Source organism: Sparus aurata, chromosome 12 (genome assembly GCF_900880675.1).
Source record: "Sparus aurata chromosome 12, fSpaAur1.1, whole genome shotgun sequence".
Lineage (NCBI taxonomy): Eukaryota > Metazoa > Chordata > Actinopteri > Spariformes > Sparidae > Sparus > Sparus aurata.
Window position 1 is genome coordinate 26,925,274 of NC_044198.1, and position 21,855 is coordinate 26,947,128.

Consider the following 21,855-nt stretch of genomic DNA (forward strand, 5'->3'; position numbering starts at 1 on the left):
AGCCTGAGATAAACATGCGGGAATTAGTTATCAGCAAACGGGCACGCCACGAGAGAGTGTACCGGAAATGATAAGGGGGATGGAGAAACAAATGTAGGCCACCGTGAGTGACAGCAGAGATGAGGAGTTATCGGTGAGTGCTGGTCAGCTGAATTATTCCTCCACCGCAACAACTTCACTTGCAGAAGACAACTATTGCCCAGCAGGATGCCAGAGAATTCACCGAGAAGCTGGCCAAGTTTATGACATTTTTATCCTGGATTTTTGAGAGGAAGGAATTAAACGCCTGTCCCAAATTGCCGTCTGGTCCCAAATAAACGCCTTGTCTGTTCAGTGATTGAAACAAATAAACGCCCCGGCTATTATTTATTTTCCCTTCAGGCTTTTGCTGCTCTCTAACTCTTCCTCTGATTCTGTTTTCTTTTCCTGGTTAAAAACAGCTGACGGGTCTTGTCAGACTATTTATGAGCACACGATGGAGCTAAAGTACCGTTCTGGTGTTGAGTTACAGACCAGTTGGACTTCCTTCTAAGATACTGGTGGAGGAAGTATTCAGATACTTTACTTAAGTACAAATACAACAATGTAAAACCCTTTCAAAAAGACATCAGAAGTAAAAGTCCTGCATTTAAAATAAGAAGCAAAAGTAAAGAGATATTATCAGCAAACTGTACTTGAAAGTATCTAAAGTAAGATTAGATTGTTGATACTTGATGCATTAATTTATAAAGGCTGAAGATCATTTTTTTATCATTATACAATACTACAATACAATATTGCATAAAGAAACAGCAGCTGGTAGTTCAACACAGGACATATATATATACTTTACATTTTACTGTTGAAGCTGCACAAGGTGAAGCTAGTTCAGTGCAGTGTTTCCCAACCTAGGGGTCGGGCCCCTCACAAGGGTCACAAGATAAAACTGAGAGGTCATGTGATGAATAAAGAGGAAAAATAACAAAGTTCTGCTACAAATCTTTGCTTTCTTATCACACATCATTGTTGACCTTTCTGGGGCTCGACAATTGAAATAAAATTAAAATAAATAAATAAAATCTGAATAATTCAGGGGGGAAATTTCACTTCAGTGGAACTGCTTAAAACTGAAGCTGTCTCCAAAATGACTTTATGTTTATTCCATGAAGAACTAAAACTGTCCGATTGTGGAAACATCTGAAACGTGACAGAAGGAGCCAACATATACAGTACATGTAACCGTAAGTGACTAAAGTTGTCAAATAAAACAGTCTACAGTCAACTAAAACGTACAATATTTCTCTCTGAAATGTTTTGATGTTGTGAAACAAGCCTGCAAAATGTATTAAATCTAATTTTAGCCCATTTCAATCTCATTCAGACTAATTATTCACACAATATTTGTATAATTACTCAACAAAAAGGCAGGTTCATAAAAAGTCAATGATTAACTCCTGTCTGAGGCTTTTCTTTCCTCAGCTCTGTCATCACCATCACAGGCGTTTTCTGTGAACTAAAGTCTGAACCACTGAGCCTTCGGCCTTTATGAACCAACTCCCAGAGCAGTCATTTGTTTTCAGAGCCACTTCCTCCCTCCCTCTCCTCTTTTCTATCAAGCCCTTCTCTTTCCTTTTGCTCTGAGTAGAGCATCAGATTGCTCGCGTGAGAACGCCGTATCGAGTCCGGTTGATTGTGATATCGGGTCACTTTATTTTTCCTTGTGTTTAATCCCTCATTCAGAAAAATGCGTCAGCCTTTTCTTCGGGGACAGCTTGGATTTCAGAGCTGGACTTGTGTTAAAAAAACACAGCTAAAATACAGGTCCTCTGCATATTTTCCAAAAGTAAAATAATGGTTCGGCATTGCACGAGCTGACTGCTCACTTGGACAGGACTCGAGTGATTTGATTAGGGAGAACAGAAATGAAAACTTGAGATGAAACCGGATGCATTAACCTCTTTGTTTCCAGGATGAAGGGTCTATTCAACAACTGCGACTCACTGCAGGAAGGAAATTCCATCAGTTGTTGATTATCTTCAACTTGTAAAGTGATCGATATCAATCTGCAGTATGTGAACTATATTAACGCAGTGAATCGTGAGAACAAAAGTCACAAAACAAATTCTGTAATAAAAGCAAAACATCCACAAATCCTCACTGAAGCTATCTTTGTACGAAGGTGTTTCATGTTAAAGGGGCACTTCACTAATTCAATGCAAGTTTTCAAGCAGTTTATCTGTCATGAAGGCGAGACTGTGTTTCTGGATGGAGCTAAAACAGTTTTCCAATGTAGCATCACTCTTCTATACAGCCCATTTCCATCACTGTGACGGGAGAAAAAGAAAAACTAAGTCATTGTTATTGGAAATATTCTCAAAAAACTAACTTAGTATCTATGAGACACTTTGTTTAGTGTTGTACTTACTATGAACAACTGTATTTTGTGCCGATTAGCTCTTGTCAGCATGCTAACACACTGTAATGAAATGTTGAGCATGGCATGTTAGCATTGTCACTGTTGCTGTGTCTCAATTCAGGGTCTGCATCCTTCAGAGGAGCATTTGAAGGCCAGTTACGTCACAACGCTGTGGAAAGGCTGTCCCAATCCGAAGGCTCCTCCAGATGCTCCTTCTTTTCTCTGTTTTTGGAGGATGCACCGCTACGATCCTTCGTGGCCTCACATATCCCAAGATTCTTTGCGCACCTGAAAAAGAAGAAAGCCACCAGGAAATGCTCCAAAGGCTAGACCGTCACATTTAACAACGGCTGTAGAGGTTAACAAGGTCTCTCTGAAGGACTCGCCTTCAAAAACCACAAAGGCCGAGTCCTTCGAAGGATGCAGACACTGAACTGAGACACAGCATGTTAGCATGTTGATGTTAGCATCAGAAACAGTTGCAGTGGTGAAGAAACCAGCCGGCACAATAAAATCTGAGCTGCAGCAAATTCAGCTGAGTGACTCGGAAAAAACAAAATCTTACAAGTTGTATTTGTATAAAGTTGCCTACGCAGCAGTTTGAGACCCCTGTTCTAAGCCGACGACTCTTCAGCGTCTGTCAACAGAATAAAGAATGATCTTATGTCTGAAAACACAGTCCTGCCCTGAGGAGACACTGACGAGACCGAGGGGAATGTATGCTGTGTCAGGGAGGCTGCTGGCGGTTACATAATGGCTTGTGGGAACACATTTATCTCAGCAGGCTGATGATGTGGGAGCAGGGAGGCTGGAACAAAAAACACTGAATGTGCCATCGCGCCCACAGATCCTCCACAGATAACAACACAAACTAGCAGCGCTGCAGACGGAGCACAAGATCACAAAGAGCTCAACCTGATACCTGCTCACGTCCGGAGTTATGACGTCAGCGGGCGACCCAGTTTGAATACAATCACACCTTGTCCTCACATGAACTCCTGCTTCATGTGTGGCACGGGGAATAACACATGAAGCTATCTGAGGGGTTACAGTTCTTTAATGGCAAAATAAATTAGACTCCTCCATGGTTATGTCTTCTACGTAAGGAATACAAAGCAGCTACAGGGTTTAATGTTAGCTATAATAACAGAAGCACGAGAATATGGCAATAATATCTCTTACAGGCAGAAAGTGCTCATTCATGAATATGATAACAGAGTTCTTCTTTGATGAAGCGGAGATTGATACACAAACTTACACAGCTTGTTTACACTGAAATGAATCACACGCTGTTCACACGGAGCTGCCGTCTTTCACTCGTCATGTGATATCATGTCAGAAATCACGACTTGATTACTGGCTGCAGCATCCTGCACATCGTCAGTCTGGAGTCTGAAGATTTATCCACTAATTCATAATTAAGAAATGTTCTGTGACAAACTATAACTCATTCTGTTGTGCAGCTAGAAGCAAATCTAAGGACATTTATAAGTGTTTATTCATGTATTTGGCTGAGAAATGGAAGTACCAAAACCTGCAGTTCCTCTAACGTCCACTTGAGGCTCAAAAAGCGAAACAACACCCAGAATATGTTGTTTTAAAACATCAAACTGTACAGAAGTAAAAGTGTTTTACAGCCTGGTGCACAAAATGGTTTTGGTCTCAAATGACAATAGTACACAGCCGTTATTACATAAAGTTGTAATTATTGACTGAAACACTTAATAATGTCCATTTTTTTGCTAGTAAATGCTGCACGTAAGGGTGACAAGCTAAGTTTTACTAAATCTTTTATTTTCCGGTGTCACTGCAGTTGGGATATCAGTGTTTTGAAGACGGTAAAGTACTGAAGTTAAATATAATCTTACAGTGTTTTAATACTGCATCGTGTCATGAAAGAAATTATAAGTCTAGTTCTCTGGATAAACACAAAGTTTCTACATTTTCATCTTTAGTTTCACAGCTGAATAAAATCCAAGCGACTTCTTTGGAGGCACAAACAAAACCAACCAATTAAAAGAGGAAACGTTCACAGTTTTTTTCAAGTCTGCCTTAAAGCAACAGTTCGGAGCCCGTGAGAACACGTCGTCCTTCCTCCTGTTCGTGCTGGCTGCTAAGAAATCACTTTCTAATGTAAGTGAAGGGGAACAAAATCCACAGTCCTGCTAAAATAACAGATTAAATGCACAGTATCCAAGTTCTCTATTAAAACACGTAGTGTCTTGACACGGTGAAGCAGCGCAATTATTGTTGTCACTGTTAAACAACCAACATTAACCATGAAAATCTGAGGTGACTCACAGACGACGTAGTGTTTACGATGTTTAGTCTCGTCTGTCGACTTCCTTCCTCAACCTGTGACGCATTATCTTACGTTTCCCTGGACGATACAGCGACAGGTGACCACATAAGCAAGTTCATCTGGATGCCTTCCAACTAGTTATTTAGTGTAATCGTTCTCTTTGTGCAGTTTTTTAGAAAAGTTATGCTACAGACTGTCTTCACCTCCCTTCACTCATATTTTGAAGGTTATTTATCCGCTGAAAAAGAGACAAAACATCTCTTAACTCTTATTTTTTCACATTCTGTTGATCATTTTTGTCCAATAGAACATAATGCATCTTAACATTTAGATTTTTTCCAAGTGGCGACACCTTGTGGCTTAATTATGTTTCCACACTAGGACAGGGTTCAGAAAATATCATGTTTTTGGCTAAAACACAAATCGTCCCAACATCTTGTTAAAAAATATCCTTAGTGTAGTTTTAACTTCATGAGCAAACGTCAGCACAGAATGACGACGGTGGTTTCTGTCCACCTCACTCACACTGGAAGCACATTTAGCATGAACAGGAGGAGAGGTCAGAGGAAACACAAACTGTGTTTCGAGACAGAAACAAGAAATAAACTTCCTTTGGTTGAGTTCACTGAAAATAAGAAGCGACATTAATGAACATTTCTATTCGGGGTCGACCGATGTGGCTTTTGTCAGGGGCGATACCAAATATTAGAAATCAAGAAGACTGAAAACTGATATTCATTTCCAGTAAAAATGAAATTATAATGTCAAAATTACAATTTACTAAACTTTACTTCTGTTCTTAAGTACAATTTTCCGGTGTTTTACTTGAGTATTTCCATTTTCTGCTACTTTATTCTTCCTCTCTACTACATTTACTTCTATGAATTTAATTACTATTTACTTTGCAGATTCAGATTAACTGTGACGTGTTGCCAATCAGACACTGTTGTGTGAGAGGACGATCCATCAGAGTCACAGCAGCACATTTTTAAATGTGTTTTATCGGCAAACTGACTGAAAAATCACGGCTACTGATGATCAGAGAAATGCTGAGTATCAGCCCTGATAATCGGTCGACCCCTATTGTTCTGTACTTTTAAAGTATAAGAGCTCGATGTGAAATAAGATGTGTCCTCTCAGAGATGCACGCTGACATAAACTACAAATTCACGAAGATATATTCACATTGTGATGAGAAGAGATGAACTGATCTGAAATGGTCCTCAATATGAAGCGTACGTCCTTTTTTTTCCTCGTTCTTTAAAAGCTGCAGCTGAGAATTCTTCTGCAATAAATCCTGTGTGAGTCCAGCTTCCATCCAGCCGACAGGACACTTCACAACGTTGTTGGTTACTCACAGAACAAATACGTGGATTAAAAAAAAAACGAAGCTAATTACTGGTTGAAGTTGATAAATATTCGAAGAGATACTGAAGTCTTCAGTAAAATCCTGTGATGCAGCAACGACTTTGGCGTTTGAAATGTGAACACAGCATCTATAAAAATATCCGTGAAGGGAAACTGGTCGTCATCTCTTCGAATAATCTCAGAGGATCGCACGTTTTTCACCAGGCATGTCAGTCTCCAGTCAGAGTGTCTACGGGCCGGTGTTCTGGGAGAGGTTGACGCTCCCTGTAGGAAGGGCAGGGAAGGCAAACGGGTCAACGGCGCCGTTCAAGGGAGCTTTGGGGATCTGTGGGAGAGAAGTGTGGAAATATGTTGATTATGATTAAAAGCTACATCTGGATCAGATTGTAGGAGATCAGCTCGACATGTATCGGTCCAGTCATCACTCCTGATGATTCAACAAGGAAAAATATGGTCTAGATGCCTGATAAGTGAAGAATATATACGTTACAGATTAAACTGTGACCCCATGAAGTTTGTGTCAGTTTCAGTATAAGCTTCAAAGATTTAATCAATTTTAAAAAGCCATGAGAATATTTTCTGGTTTCTTTCCTCCTCTGTGACAATAAACTGAATATCTTTGGGTTGAGGACATAACGAGACATCTGAGGACGTCATCTTGATCAACATTCCCCCCATTTTCTGATATTTTAGAGACCAAACACCTGAAATTTTTTGTGTTTTCAGATTAAACTGTGAAGTTTGAGCTGCAAGTTCCCATTTCATGTTTTTGGGGCTGTTTCTTTAAATCAAGTCTCAGCTTCTTCAGTTGTTTAGCAGAACGCTGCAACTCTGCAAGGAGAGGATGCCTGGATTCTCATCTTTTGGGTGAACTATTCCTTTAACACTGTGCATAAACTACACAACTCTTCATCGAGACGGTTCATCAGAACGAGGCAAGAACAGCCTGCAGCTCATGAAACATGTTTTCCAAGACAAATTAAAACCACCTGGACAAACAGTTGGGACGTTTTCGTCCCAGAGATCCTGAAATCGGAGCTTTAGTTTATTAACTTGCTTTCAATTGTGTTTTTAATGACGACTTTTTTACCTGAGCGTCTCCGTTCCAACAGAAGAAGGACGACTGTAATGATCCATTTTCAGGAGGATATCCTGACTGACTGTTGTCTCTGCTCAGACGAACAAAACCGTCAGCCACGTGACCGGACGGCTGCGGCGCCCCCTGGTTGACGACCGCCATGTTCGGACGGGACGTTGTGAAGGGAGCGTCTGCGACGTGTGTGGGCCCGTTGTGTCTCACAGGAACAGTAGCAGCGTTCGGTATGTGACCTTCTCTTTTTTCATACATGCAGCTGCCAGATAATCGTGGTGTTTGCGGGTGGAAAGACGGCGCGGTTGAGTCCACGCTGCCTGGTGTGTGTGAGGAATGTGTCAGTGTGTGGTGGTGAAAACTTGCCGGCAGCTGCTGTTGTTGTTGTTGCCACGGTGAAGGGTGGTGAAGCTGTAAAACAGTTTGGTTTGGAGCATATTGCACTCTTTGTTCCGTCTCGTCCAGGACAGACTGACTGCTGCTGTGGAAGTTGTTGGTGTTTTGGACAGACGGATGCCAGGACTGTTGCCTGGCGTCAGGCTGCGAGCGAACAGCGCGGCCGGACTGTGTTGAAGTCTGTTGGTGATTGCTGCTGTTTGGCGGCCACAGTCGAGAGGTGTGTCCCTGGTGTGTGTTATGACACTGTGTGGATGAATGTGTGTGTGCAGCACCATTTAGTCCACTGAGAACATCTCCCAGCAGAGGCTGCTGTCTGAATCCAGACCTCGTGTCCATCATCGGCTGCTTGTTATTTGAAAACACAGCCGCAGGACGCTGTCCTTGAATGGATAAACTGTTGTGGGACACATGAGTTTGATCTGACCTCTGCACAAACTCACCAGTCTCCCTCCTCAGAGCCTCCTCCACGTACGTGAACACGTCATCGGCCAGGATGTGGTTTACATCTTTCGATGAGTCTTCCCTCTCGTTATTCATCCTAACGAGTGTGTTCTCCCAGTTCCTCAGCTCCGTCTCCTCAACTTCAAGACCCTCTATCCCTCCATCCCCGATATCTCCCAAAATCTGCTCCAACGAGTCGATCAAATCCTGGTCCTCTGTGAAGGACCTGTTCTGTGAGGTCTGGGTCTGGCCCGGTACGCTGAGCAGAGCGTGGCTGTCCAGGAAGGCCTGCTCCAAGGACGACTGGGGTTGTTCCAAATCCAGGTCCTCTATCTGGTTCAACATCTGGAGCTGGGGACTGGGTGTCTGCGGCTGGGTGTAAATGGAGTGGTCCTGCCGGCAAAGGGAACCCAGAAGGGAGGCGGGGTCCAGAGCTTTCTCTGTTGAGGGCTCCGTGGTGCCGGGTGCAGCAGAGCTCGGAGGACCAGGCATGGAGAAGGCATCCATCCAGGTCTCGTACAGAACACCTTCACCTGTGGCAAGGTTGAAGGGCAGCTGCCGTCTTCTCTGGTGCAAGTGTTCCTCTCCTTCTTCGTTTCTGCAGGAAAGTAAGAAGTGAAAAATAAAGGACAGGTCGCCAGTTCATCACATGGCAGACTGACCTGGTTTTAACATCCTCAGCATGACCCACTTCAGACATGAAGGCAGACAGGCTGGTACAGTGATGCCACATCAAATCGACGAAGGATGTGAAGATCTCAATGTTTTATATTTGAAGCCGAATTTACAAGAATGCACCAATGATTTAGAAGTTGTTGCAGACAGCGTGTCACTAAGTTTATCAAGTTTCTCCACACGTTTTTTTAAGGGATTCTGCTTACGTGAGGGCTTTCTGACGAGCGATGATGAAGTCTGGCCTCCCTCCTTTGAAGACGAGCCTGGCGGTCGCCTGAACCCACAGCCAGTGTCCGGTTTTTGTGAGCAGCCTGAAGAACGTGAAGCCGCTGTCTCCGGTCTTTATCACTGAGGACAGAACAAACTGATGTAACACCAACGGCCATGACATGTTAAAAACAAGTATAACAGTGGAAAGTGTGTTCAGTGTGTGTGTCCTGTTGGATATCTCACTCCTGAGGTGGTTGTCGGCGCAGTACATCATGTCGGCGGCGTGGATGAACTGATATCCAGAGCCTGTTGTGACCAACTCGATCTCTGTGTATCCCAAAACCAGCTTCCCTCTGAAGAGAAACAAACGGGAGGACAGGTGCTTATAGAAGCTGCTTTAATCTCATGCATGAACACATCAACACCGATCTGCGCTAAAAATTAGATTTTTAGAGATTCTCCAAAACTGCCGACCTGGTGTCAATGCCCAAAGGAGCGAAGTCCATCCTGTGTTTGGTCTGGAAGATGAGCGTCTTGGTCCGGATCTCCATGACTGACGGAGGCTGCACAGGTGTGGCGATGGCGAACAGAGCCAGCTGAGGAGAAGCCGCCGTCCCATCAGCTCCGGTGTCTCCCTGCAGGTGGAGGTACTTCAGACGCCCGTTGAAGTTTAGAGCCTGAGGGTGAGGAGACACAGTTACATTTAAACATGTGGACACACAAAGATCTCTTTATAACAGTTTTTTCTTCCACTCACATCTGGCTTTTGTCTTCACTGTGAATGTGAACAATTACGGAGCCAAACGAGTATGAAAAGGTTTGTTAGTTAGAAAAAACAGCGACTGAGAAAAATTTAATTTGAAACAGAAAACAACCAAATATCCGACCTCAACGTTCGTGTAAGAAAAGTGCTGATAAGTCCTGAAAATAACGACCAAACATTCATTATCAGGATTTTAACCCTTGAAATACCAGTTTGTTTACATGATGTCACTCACAAAATACACAAAAAAACCTGCGCCAACATTATACCACAGAACAAAAGTCTGATAATATGTGACACATGATTCAAATGATTTAAAAATGTATAATTTTAATGGTTCATAATATGTACAACAGTTTAAGCAGTTGTCTGTAATATACACAGAGTGTTATAGACATTATATGAGCTGAAGTTGAATTTAAAATAAATAATATAACAATATTATATAACCCTTTTGCTAATATTTATGTAATATGCATTAATACAGACAAAATGAGCCAAAGAATTAAAGTTTAAAAAGACAAACTGTATCAACAGTTGCATGAAGGTCTTCAGAATAAATAATTTATTTTCATTTCTCAGTTTTATTCATATTTTCATATTGGATGTCAGATTCATTTTTTTCACTTTCAGACTTTTGGCCCTGATGTGGTGTGGGGGGGGGGGGGGCGTGGCACCAGCAGGTGTGGGCGGGGCACTCGCTGATGTGGGCGTGGTATCTGGATCGAGAAGGCTCAGGTCCTTCCTCGACTATGTTGCCTTCAGGGAATGTGGTTACTTTGATAATTGTGACTCAACACTGTCTATTACACGCTGTATTCATGTGATGGGCAGCGATGAACTGATGATGTGACACAGTGCCGATAAGCAAGTTGGTTTTAGGCCGTAGTAAAAATACGCCACATTGTGAAGTTTAACAGCCAAGTTATAAGAAATGCCATTTCCCATTTTTAGACAACACTGTGAACGCAGCGTGGTATCAACAGAATTGCGACGTGTCCTCTTCAACAGGACTAAAACTAATTTGTTTTAGTTTGAATACATTGTTGTTGTTTCTTGACTTTAACTTTCAGTTTCAAATGTTATTTGTAGAATAACTTTTCAATGTCAGTTAACTGTTTTCTGTTTGTTAGTTTCTGATTCCTAAGAAATGCTTTCTTTACTGTACCAGGAATCCGGATGTGTTGTCCAGGAGGCAGCGAAGGCGACAGCAGAAGCTTCTTTCCAGGAAGGCGGAGTTCTCTGGAGGGATGTACTGTGGCAACAAGCTCACAGAGCTGCTGGAAGTGTTACTGCAGGACTGTCCATCTGCAGAGAGAAGAGAAAGACAGGATTATTGTTTCATCCACATCTGATATTCTGAAATCTCCACGTGAGAGTGAAACTAAAAAACCTCTGTGTGTCTGAAGGCCGGTCGGGTTCTTACTCTGTGCTCGGGGGTCGTTCTCTCCGGGGTTGAGAGCGAAGTGCAGCTGACACTTGAACATCTCTCTGTCATCAGTGTGAACCAGCTCATAAACACTCTGGTGGACCATGTCGGACTGATGACGGACGGGAGGAGTTCACATTTACCCGAGTGACAATTCAAGTACCTGAATACTTTTGTATTTAGAGTTTGGAGTCACAGATTTACCTGGTGGAAACCCAGAAAGTCCTGGATGGTCGGTGATGCGTAGAAGACCGTCCCATCAGTCCGCACGACCAACACAAATCCATTTAAAGCCTAAAGAAGTAATAAAAATACACAGTAACACAAATGCACACTGACAAATACTGTGATACATCCAGTGTTGTGTTGCAGTACCTGGAGAAGGAGCTCTCCCTCTGAGAAACTGACTCCATCCAGGGAGGACGACTGGCCATTTCTGCCGTTGGTGGAGACGGGCTGAACCGACCTCTTCTGGAGCGCCGCTGCAGAATAAAAAAGAAAATAACTCATCGGTCAAAAACGTTCAACAAACCTGGACAGTTCCATGTGTTTACTGCTGAAGTGGAGAAAATCGGTGTTGTTGAATTCAGACTTTTTCAGACAGATATCACAGTGGAACTTCCTTGGTTGATTACTGACATGAAGACAATTATTTTCCATTACAAGTTCTTGAATATTTTATGTTTAAATGTGCAAATGATGGAAATTAACTCTGATCTCTTTTTATCACTTCATAAACCGGAAATATAATATGTCAACAGGCATAAAATAATCATTTTCTCCATGTTTTATTAAATAAAATGTTCTTTAAATCAGTCTTTGAATGATAAATGAATAAAAACATCTGTGAAAACCTTCAGAATATAGACAGCAATAAAACTGGAAAGTTCAGTGCAGATTTTTGGCTCAAAACTAATATTCTGAAAATATGTATTATACAGTTCCAGACATTTTAGACCAAAAACACTGAATAAAGTAACATTTTCTGACAGATATCACAGTGAAACTTCTTCCATTAACTTCTCACATGAAGACAATTATATTTAAATGTACTACATCATTCTAAATGTAAAAAACAAACAAAAATGAACACTTAACTGTGTATTTTGGACATTTTCTTTCCATTATTCTGAAAGGACACGTTATAGAAGCAAAATATCTCAAATCAAACAGATTTTTTTCGCCGCCATTGTCTCCAGTTCAGAGAGAAGAGAAGCACGAAACATTAGAGCCAAAGTAAACTGGAGTATCCAGCGCGTTTCTCCAACTCGCTGCATGTGTCTCTGCTGCATCCCTGCTAATGTTTCACTGGTTTATTTGTGGAACAGATAAAAGTATCAGTGACTTCCTGCAGGCAGCGTGAACCTCCATGAGCAGGGGGAGCAAGTGAGAGCATGTGCTTTTCTGTGTACACAGCTGCACAGTATTCATGTATTTGTGTAACATGAAGTCAAGAAGATTTCACCCAGAGTTAGCTGCAAACGCTCACGATTAAAACGGAGAAATAACGTCTTTGTGGAGAGATGTTGTAAATGTGGATCGTGAGGAAAATGCGACTCGTGATTTTTGCGTTTTTGGTGTTAAAAAGAGGAGATTTTTAAGCTCTTGTGTAATCTAATCTGTGATCGCTGGCACTCATTCAGCTAAGCAAAACCTTGTTTCCTTTCCTTACAGTAATGACTCTATGGCACGCTACCCTCCCCCCCTCGTACCCCCACTCCCTCCCTCCTTTTTAAAACAAACCCACTGGATCTGCCTCTCGTCTCCCCCCCCCAACAAACCCAGGAATTTGCCCTGTCATCTCGGTCGAGAGTAGCTTTCCACAAACTCAGACGACTGCAAGAATCTCGAGTTTGTTATTACAACGCGAACTGTAGCCGACTCAAATTGGCATAATGCATCAACACGTCTTCCAGTGTTGAACTCAGTGGGACAGAAAAATGTGCAGCACCGACCAAAGACTAAACAAACTGGACAGTTTTACTGAATCTGAAACCTGGCCTCCCCTCCTTCACTTCACGTCCATCCTGTCCTGCCTTCCCTCCTCTTCCTCCCCCCCACCCACCTTCCACGTCTTCTTCCTCCGATCAGCACTGTGATGTTTTCAAGGAAGAGGGTTCACACGCAGAGTCAGCGCACCTCCTGAAAGACGTGGGCCAGGAGGAGGGCTGGAGTGGAGCTGTAACCCTTCAGACTCAGCTGAGGGACGAACAGGACTGAAGCTGCCTGAAGGCTTCATCAGAGATTTAGTCAGACGGTGGAATGAATTCAGAAAACCTGAGTCAGACCCGTTAAATAAACAGCTGGATTTTATCCTGGTGGCTTTCAGCGGGGCAGAGTTCGACAAGTTCACATAATCTTCACCAAAAAACAAAGAACAAGAAATACCAGAGTTCATTAATTACACATAGACGGTTTATTCTTTACAGACGGCCTTTTCAACTACTCTGGAAATACAGTGCTGAGGGACCTGACTTTGACATTCCCGATGTTTGACCTGCAAATATGTTAAAACAATTCACTTTATTAAGTTTTTCTCCACTTTGTTTGTTAGTCTTCATATTTGAACGGGATGTTTTAAAGGGATATTCCGGTGTAAGTTTAATCCATGGTCTAAATCACCGTGAAACTGTGTTAGACTCCCTCTCGAGAGATCAAGTTAGCAGACCGCTAATTTAAGGAGTTTTATCAACCCCAGAAACGACCGCACGACAACAATACACTGCAGTAAATGGATCCAAATATAAACCGCCACCAAAAAGCCACAAATAATGCTCAGAACAGCACCAAACTTCAGCAACAGTACAAATAGGGTCTCAGCACATAGTCCGGGGCATCTAACCTCCGCTAGCTTAGCTGGATTTCTATTGGGAAGCTAAAAACAGATTTCAACTCTCCTCCATCAGCTTCCGGGTCGGGGAAGTCCCGACGCGACGATTACCGAGTGCGGTTAGAAATGCTCAATTCCGTTCTTTTCCCTGTCCGCTCTCGATAATAACTGTTATAAACTGGCAGGTAAGACACATATGAACTTTGATTGCTTTTCCATGGAGTCATAATCATACATTTTCATCCATGAGCCGCGGAACTCTACTGCACTCGGTAATCGACTCGTCGGGACTTCCCAGTCAACAGGAAGCTGCTGCAGAAGAGTGGTAAATTTAGTCAGCTTTTCAGTAGAAATCCAGCTAAGCTAGCGGAGGTTAGATGCCCCGGACTATGTGCTGAGACCCTATTTGTACTGTTGCTGAAGTTTGGTGCTGTTCTGAGCATTATTTGTGGCTTTTTGGTGGCGGTTTATATTTGGATCCATTTACTGCAGTGTATTGTTGTCGTGCGGTCGTTTCTGAGGTTGATAAAACTCCGTAAATTAGCGGTCTGCTAACTTGATCTCTGGAGAGGGAGTCTAACACAGTTTCACGGTGTGTTAGACCATGGATTAAACTAACACCAGAATATCCCTTTAATCTGAGTAGTTCAAGTGATAGTTCAGGTCTTTTGAATTGGAGTTGTTTGTGGTACTAAAATACATATATTTGTTTAAGTGTACGCTATAGTTTTAACACCATGTTGCTGTAAAACAGCCTTTTTCTTTTGGCACGACATTCTGCTTGTGTGTAGGAATACAGACGTTACTAGTAATGAAAGTTATCTGGGAAATGTAGTGGAGTAAAAGTATTAGGCAACTCGGTTTAAAATGGAAATAATCGAGTGAAGTAAAAGTATATAAACTTATTTCCACCACTGGACACTCAATGTCCATTTTCAGCAGCTTAAAGTTGTGTCACGAGATTAAATGAAGCAGAGTCTGTCAGAAAGAGGCCTCAGGATCTCAGGCCTGTTTATGATTCAGCGGAGTAGATTTATCTCGCAGGAAAATGCAGCCGGAGGCCGAGTTAATGACACGCTGACCTCCATTCAACCTCGTTCACCCCTCGTTATCCACAAACACAGGAAGCAGACATGAACAGCCAGCTCTGCAGCCAGCCACAAGCCCAAAAAAACCCTCGCCACCACCCCCACAACGGTGTCTCACTTCCTGAACTGTGCTGGCAGGGTCACCATGGTTACCTTCGCCCCTAGCGACGGCTGCAGCAGCATCACCTGGGACTCCTTCACAGCTCACCTGTGACGACTGAGTTCTTAGTGCTTCAGTTTCAATCTAGACTGTGTCTCTGTGTGTTTACAGACAACAGAAGCCGTCGCAGCGCCGAATGTTCAGCGCTCTGCAGAGGACGGAAAACAAAACACTGCGTTTCCTTTTTCTGTTGGAACGATTAACAAGAACATTTTGCTGCAGTTTGTGACACCTAATCAAAGTTTGAATGTCAAATTTCTCATTGTTGCATCTGTTTAACACTCAGATATTAAATCGATATTCACACCTGTGAGGCCGAAACTCATAAAATAATTATATTTCTAACATTTTTGAATTTTGTGTAACGTTTTGTGTGTGTTTTTGATGTTTAGGCTTCAAAAAACACTAATTTGGTAAAGGACGGAAGAGGAAGTAGTTTTTAATATCGTTATATTGTTTATTAAATTGTAATATTTACACTTCATAGTCAAATTTTCAACTGTGATTAAAAAAAAATGCAATTTAGGGTCCGCTAGCCAAAAAACCCCCCAAAAATTACATTTCCACCAGATTTGATTTTTGTGTAAAGTTTCATGAGTTTTTGAGCATTTTTAGGCCTCAAAAAAAAGGGAAAAAAAGAAGAATATTTACAATTCTTAATAAAAACGTTCACCTGTGATTTAAAATCAGCGATGGAGGAAAGTCTAATATCTTTGTTTATTGATACGTTGAGGTCAAACAAGAGAAGTGTTTTCATCTCGCGTATCAAACTGCCGCCCTGCCTCGGTGTTGTTCCTCATATAACAATAGATTAAAAACATCCAAACATAGTTCTAACGAAGCGTTAAAAAAGCCATCAAAGATCGCGTGTGGACTGTGTGAAAGTTTTGTTATTTTTGAGGCTTTGTTGTGCAGCCCTGAACAAACATCCCTCCACAATCAGAGGAAACTGCTGCGGAAGATTAGACGAAGAATTAGAAGAAATTGAGGAGGCCACCGAGAGGTCTGCGCTCCGACAACAATGAACAATTTCATCCTGGAAAAATCGTGATCAGCTGGAGTCCAGCAGTGATCTACCAGACTGAAGCTACTGTACAGACGTTCATGATCCCCAGAGGACGAATCCCACTGACTTTAGTTCCACTGCCACTAGAGCTGCAACTATTAGTTAATTTATCATTTTTTCAAGCAAAAATGTCAAACACCATCTGGTTTCAGCCTCTTAAATGTGAGGATTTGTTGCTTTTTTTGGACTTTTGGTTCTATAAAAGAAGCAGTTTGAAGCAGGCTGCTCAGATTTGTCTTGTGTCATGAGCTTGGTTTGATATAAACGGGTGATTTATTGTTGTTATGCAACCTCTTGTTGCCTTGGTGACATTAAACAAGGCAGAGTGGTGCTCGATGACAGTTTGCTGGACGGACATGAAAGTCGCGAGGAGATAACGCGCTCACAACATGATGTACGACGTCACGGGGCTGAACGTGCTGATGCAGATACAGACTTCATCAGATGCAGCGACCTCCAGCAGGTTTAACTCTTAACGGATTCGAGTCTCTGAACTCGTTTGTGAAATAATTGCCGTGAGCTCATTCGCGTCATATTTACAACGACATCTACGTCTGGTGGATAAATAAACACTGAGCGGTCGTGAAGCTGCGGTGAGACTCGGTGGTTCATTCACAAACACTCTGCGGAGAGCCCTCATGTCGTGCCAGCGTGCTTCATCACCCCCACCTGCTCCATCAACAGCAGCGATCAGCCGGCTGATAGCAGAGCCGGAGGGGCACAAAGCGAGGGGGGAGAGGCCCGCTGCTGTAGAACCTGAGGCCACGACGGCACCGGTCAGAGCAGAACTCCTACAACTACACAACTTCACAGTTTATGGCTTTAAAACTGATATAAACTATATATTACTGGTTTTGAGATCTCACTGGCTTCATGATGCATCAGTTACCTGAAGGCAGGTGTGTCAGTAGTTCAGGAGAGAGAAGGAAGAGGAGAGAGTGGGTGAGTTGTCTACACGATTTCTCATTGGCTGTTGTGGACTCTAGGGCGGGCATATGAGCTCCTATTGGCTGATGAGCTGTCAATCAAACGGCTGAAAAATGTCCATGGTCACTTTTTTTGCCATTTTGTCACCATTTAATCATAGATGATGTTGTTTTGGATTAAATATGCTGCTAAAATTTATCTAGTGGACATTTGGGAACAAGAGAAGACAGATGCTAGTTCGTTAGCTTGGTTGTTTGTCGATTGTAGCTCGCTAATGCAGTTTTATCTTGAAACCGAATTACGAGAATTTAAACTTTCTAACAACGTATGGCACAATTATACACTTCAACTGAAGCGTTCGACTTTTTGCTCAGCTGTGTTTGTCAAATTAAACCAACATTATAAATGTTTTAGCATCAAAAATACAGGTGCTAATTATACAGAATGGCATATTTTAGAATGAAATATATAACTGGATTCTAACTACGCATTTATCTGATCATTGCTTGAATTCTGTCGCTGATTAAGAGGGTTTAAAGAGGCTCGACTCTGACGAACTGTTCCTTTAAGGCACAGTTCAACACCTTAATCACACCTTAAGCTAACACCTGGACAATGTACTGATGGTGGAGGTGAACAACTACCACCTTTACCTGTGTGTGTGTGTGTGTGTGTGTGTGTGTGTGTGTGTGTGTGTGTGTGTGTCTTCAGAATAAAGACCTACTGTTCCAGTCGACCGTCTCATGTTCCCTCTGCATCGACTCCACCTCCTCTCAGCACACTCTCCTGTTTCCCTCCCAGCAGAGTACTATTCATTATTCCCAGTATCACGTTCCGTCTGTGACACCTCGAACACTCAGTGCTCGGCCCGTCTGGAGCAGCATATAACTCTCTGCCCCAGACATTCCCCCTCTCCACTTTAAATATTTCACACCTTTTCTGTGTACGTTTTACTCTCAGTACCACAAAACCATGAGGCGGAGGCCACTGACCGTGGAAGTGACTCTTGACCTTGAGGTATCCCACGCTGAGCCGGAGGACGGACAGTTTGTCCAGGCGACCTCTGACCTCCTCGGAGAACGGCAGCAGGCCGGTCAGACGGTCCAGTTCCACGTTCAGACGGTCCCGGTGGCGTTTGGACGGATTGGTCTTCACAGGTGGAGGCTTCACACTTTAAAACAACACACAAACAAAAGGATGAGTTCAGTGTCGGCTTTGCTTGACGACCCACAACACATGAAAGTGAAATTTCCATTTTGATTTAAGGTGGGAGGTAGATTTTTCATATCCTGTGAGAAAAGCGTGGACGTAGAGACTCGTGTGTCTTACTGACACACTGACTCTTCCTGTTAATGACAGCAACACGTCAGTTGTAAATTCCAGTGACTTTTCTGAGAGACGACGTCAGTTGCTGCCCAAATAAACTCTGGACCACATCAAACAAAGATTCCACTTCCTGGTTTTGAGAGAAAGCACAGGCTGAGAGAGCAGTTCATACTTTTATTACTACGAGGCTGAAAAACACACAGAGAGAAATGTTCTGAACTCTGGTCTTGTTTCTAAGTAAAGGTGGGAAACCCACACAGAGATGGTAGAAAATACAACGTTACGAAAATGTAAACTCAGTCATCATCTCCTCCCTTCATGCTGATGGAGAGTCAGGTGAAGTGTCTTAATCCACAGAACATTTCTGGAGCTTCGCAGTAAAACAGAGTTGCAGCATTCTGCTAAACAACTGAAGCAGCTGGAGACTTGATTTAAAAAGGAAAAAAACTACCAAAAGTAAAAATAAAAACCTAAAATGGCTCCATAGAACTTGTCAGGTTTAACTCAAGTCTTCAAATTTGTTTAAAAGATTTTCTGATTCTCAAACTCCTACTTGTGTTAAACGAGCTCTACGTACTTCGGTAGAAGAAATTCAAACTCTAGATTTTTATATATTACAATATTAATGAGGTAATAAATACAAACTCAGAAATATCTATTTGTTCCATCAGTGAATAAACAAGCTGCTCTCAGAGGAAAAGTTGGCAGGGTCCGCCACATATAAACAAAGTAAAACAGTATAAGTTGTGTCGTCCTTTAAGGTCAGTTTGTTTCAGTTTATTCAGTCATGAAAACAAAGAGAGTTTGATTATTTAGTTTGTTTAGGCAGAAGAACTTTACAGGTATGAACAGAACTATTAAATGGGCTGATTAGCAGGCTTATTAGCCCATTTAACAGTCATGCGCATTCAAATTTCTGAATTAATTCGTAACACAGGTTGTTTGAATAGAGAGAATTTACGAGAATTAAACTAAAAACATGCGTCTAATAATAAAAAAGTGCTTTGGTTTTTGTGGTGCATATAAAATATTTATTTCTCAATTAGGAAAACTAACAAACAAAGCAGCGAAACAGCTAAATTACCTCAAATACAGAGTTACATCATAATTGTGAGACAGCCTGCGTCTGTTGATCTTCCACTCGGCCTGAGCTATGATTACTACAAATCACCACGACATAACTCGTCTCTGCAGGTCGGGACATGCAGCAGCTCTGTGTGTCATCCCTCCGTGAATAAACACAGAGATCTAAGACGAGAGATGGAGGGAAGAGGACAGAGAACAAAGCTGGCACGAACGAAGAGATGAAACTGTTAAACAGAGAGAGAGAGCAAACTTTCAACTGAGAGGAAAACTAAAAGAGAGGCGATGAAGCAACAAGAAATGTATACTGAAGAATCAGACTGCTGCCAGCTGCTGATGGGTGATATGGCAACAGTCACCGCCGGTTGTGACAAATACAGCCGAGGACTATATTTGGGAAACAATGGCAGCACATCGCCTGGGGGAGTAAATAAATGAAGGCAGTGTATCCAAAACAAATCACAGGATCTCCAATGGACGTCACAAGAGGTGAAGTCGGCCCGGTAAAAAGCAAAAAACATATTCTCCAGCTCAACGTGCTGGATTAGACAGGTGGAACTGAAGCTGGCCTGTCATCATAATTACATTATTGATTTAACACGTATTTATCATCTGAGTGACTTATCAATATATGTACACAACCTCGATTATACTGCCTGCAGTGTTTACATGGAGTTTTATTACCAGAGTCAATTTCATTTATTGTTCTGGTTGCGCAGTTTTATTTGCTGTACGTTTTATTTATTTTGGAACATTCTGATATTTATTAAAGGTGTTAAAAGTTTTCTGCTTGCTGCAAGGGTGTACATTAATATGCTATTAGATCAGGGATAAAACTGTAATGTTAACAATTTCTCTCCGATTATGAGTAACTGTGTTTTTTGTGTCCAATTAAAAATAAAATATATTAACTCAACAATGCACCAACATATTGTGTTGAGACATTAATCTACTTTGGTTCGTTGGTTAAAGTGAAACTCACCTACACGAATAATACTTGAGTATAAGTCTTTAAGTTAAGATGTTAAGTGTATAATATGCAGATATATTTACATGTATATATTTTGGGGGCATCACACTCAGGTACAACACATCTTTGTTTGGCTTCTCTTAAAGGGTAACTTCACCAATTTATACACATTGCTCACATTAGAGTGTGTTCGCAGGTCTGAGTAGTCTATAAAGCTGTTTGTGGCTTCAGAGGAAGCTGCATGTTGCATTATGGGTAATGTAGGCCCCTCTGGTCTACCATTATGGACACATTTTTTCATACCATGCATTCTTCTTCTTCCTTGGGGGATTCTCAGCACAAATCAGACAGGATCAATAAATCTAACATGTATGTTAAACACTAAAATACAAAGTTTTTCTGATATAAGGTCCCATGGGGTTCACCTGAGGGGGGCGTGGCTTCAGCTCTATAGTTGCTGCAGGTAAACTCCCTCCTGCTCTCCGGACATCTTACATAAACTATCACACAGCCCGGACTGTGCTGGTAAATGTTAAAACTATTGATTATAATTAAATAATAATCATTACACGGAGGTGATTCCGGCGGTGGTGAGCAGCACTGACCCCGCCCCCGGTGCGCTGAGCCCGGGCCTGTTGGGTCACTACAGTGCGGTGTCTGTTTCATACCCTGCGGTGACACAAACATCCACACACATTGAAAAAAAAAAAACACTTACATTTTCTGAACGGGCTTCTTCCTCCTCTTCACCGCGTACACTCCACCATTGCCCGTCATGGCGGCGGTGACGTTTGAGCCAACTGTCCGTTTCCTTTCACTTCAAACGAAGAAGAAAACAAACCCCCAACTGATCAAGCTAGCAGTAAAAGTTAGAGGTTTCTTTTTGTTTTGTATCTCCAGACACACCCCGAATGTTTCTCGTCCTGTAAAACCTTGTAAAAAAAACTCCAAGTGTTCTGACTTTAACTCCGCTCGGTCCGAACCGGGACAGAATAAGTCCACATTGTGTGAAGAGTCGCGGGGTTCGGCTGCCTCTCGGTCAAAGACAAATCAGAGAGTCGTGAACTTTCCAAGAGCAGCAGACACCTCGACCAGCCCTCCGTCTGCGCGTGTGTGTGTGTGTGTGTGCTGCTGCTGCTGCTTCAGCCAATCAGGTGCGCTGTAAGACCCCCTCATCTCTGTGTCGCTGTCTCTGATTGGTCTAAACCTTCTCCGTTTGTTTCTAGTCACTCTGAGCTGAAAAAATAAAAACACTGTACATGAAGGCATCAATACTGAATATACAGTAATAAAATATGAATATACATGATTCTGAAATGAGCCATTAAGCAAT

At 42.3% G+C, this 21,855-nt stretch overlaps 1 protein-coding gene across 1 annotated transcript; it reads right to left on the reverse strand.

Moving 5' to 3' along the window:
* Positions 1-3,434: 3,434 nt before the first annotated feature.
* Positions 3,435-21,631, reverse strand: LOC115592889 (aryl hydrocarbon receptor-like). Its single transcript, XM_030436112.1, has 11 exons — positions 21,241-21,631; positions 18,136-18,314; positions 11,448-11,554; positions 11,277-11,366; positions 11,070-11,184; positions 10,812-10,951; positions 9,355-9,557; positions 9,124-9,233; positions 8,877-9,018; positions 7,156-8,593; positions 3,435-6,390 (listed from the first exon to the last, which is right to left on the reverse strand). Exons 1-11 carry the CDS (start codon positions 21,297-21,299, stop codon positions 6,295-6,297), a joined length of 2,679 nt encoding a protein of 892 aa, XP_030291972.1. The 5' UTR covers positions 21,300-21,631; the 3' UTR covers positions 3,435-6,294.
* Positions 21,632-21,855: the final 224 nt, after the last annotated feature.

Excerpts from the sequence above, each read along its gene's own strand:
- LOC115592889 (XM_030436112.1), bottom strand. The coding sequence starts at position 21,299 with ATGACGGGCAATGGTGGAGTGTACGCGGTGAAGAGGAGGAAGAAGCCC. Across the intron at positions 11,185-11,276 it reads ACTTTCTGGGTTTCCACCAG|TCCGACATGGTCCACCAGAG; the intron begins GTAAATCTGTGA and ends GTCCGTCATCAG. Across the intron at positions 8,594-8,876 it reads GCTCGTCAGAAAGCCCTCAC|AAACGAAGAAGGAGAGGAAC; the intron begins GTAAGCAGAATC and ends ACTTTCCTGCAG.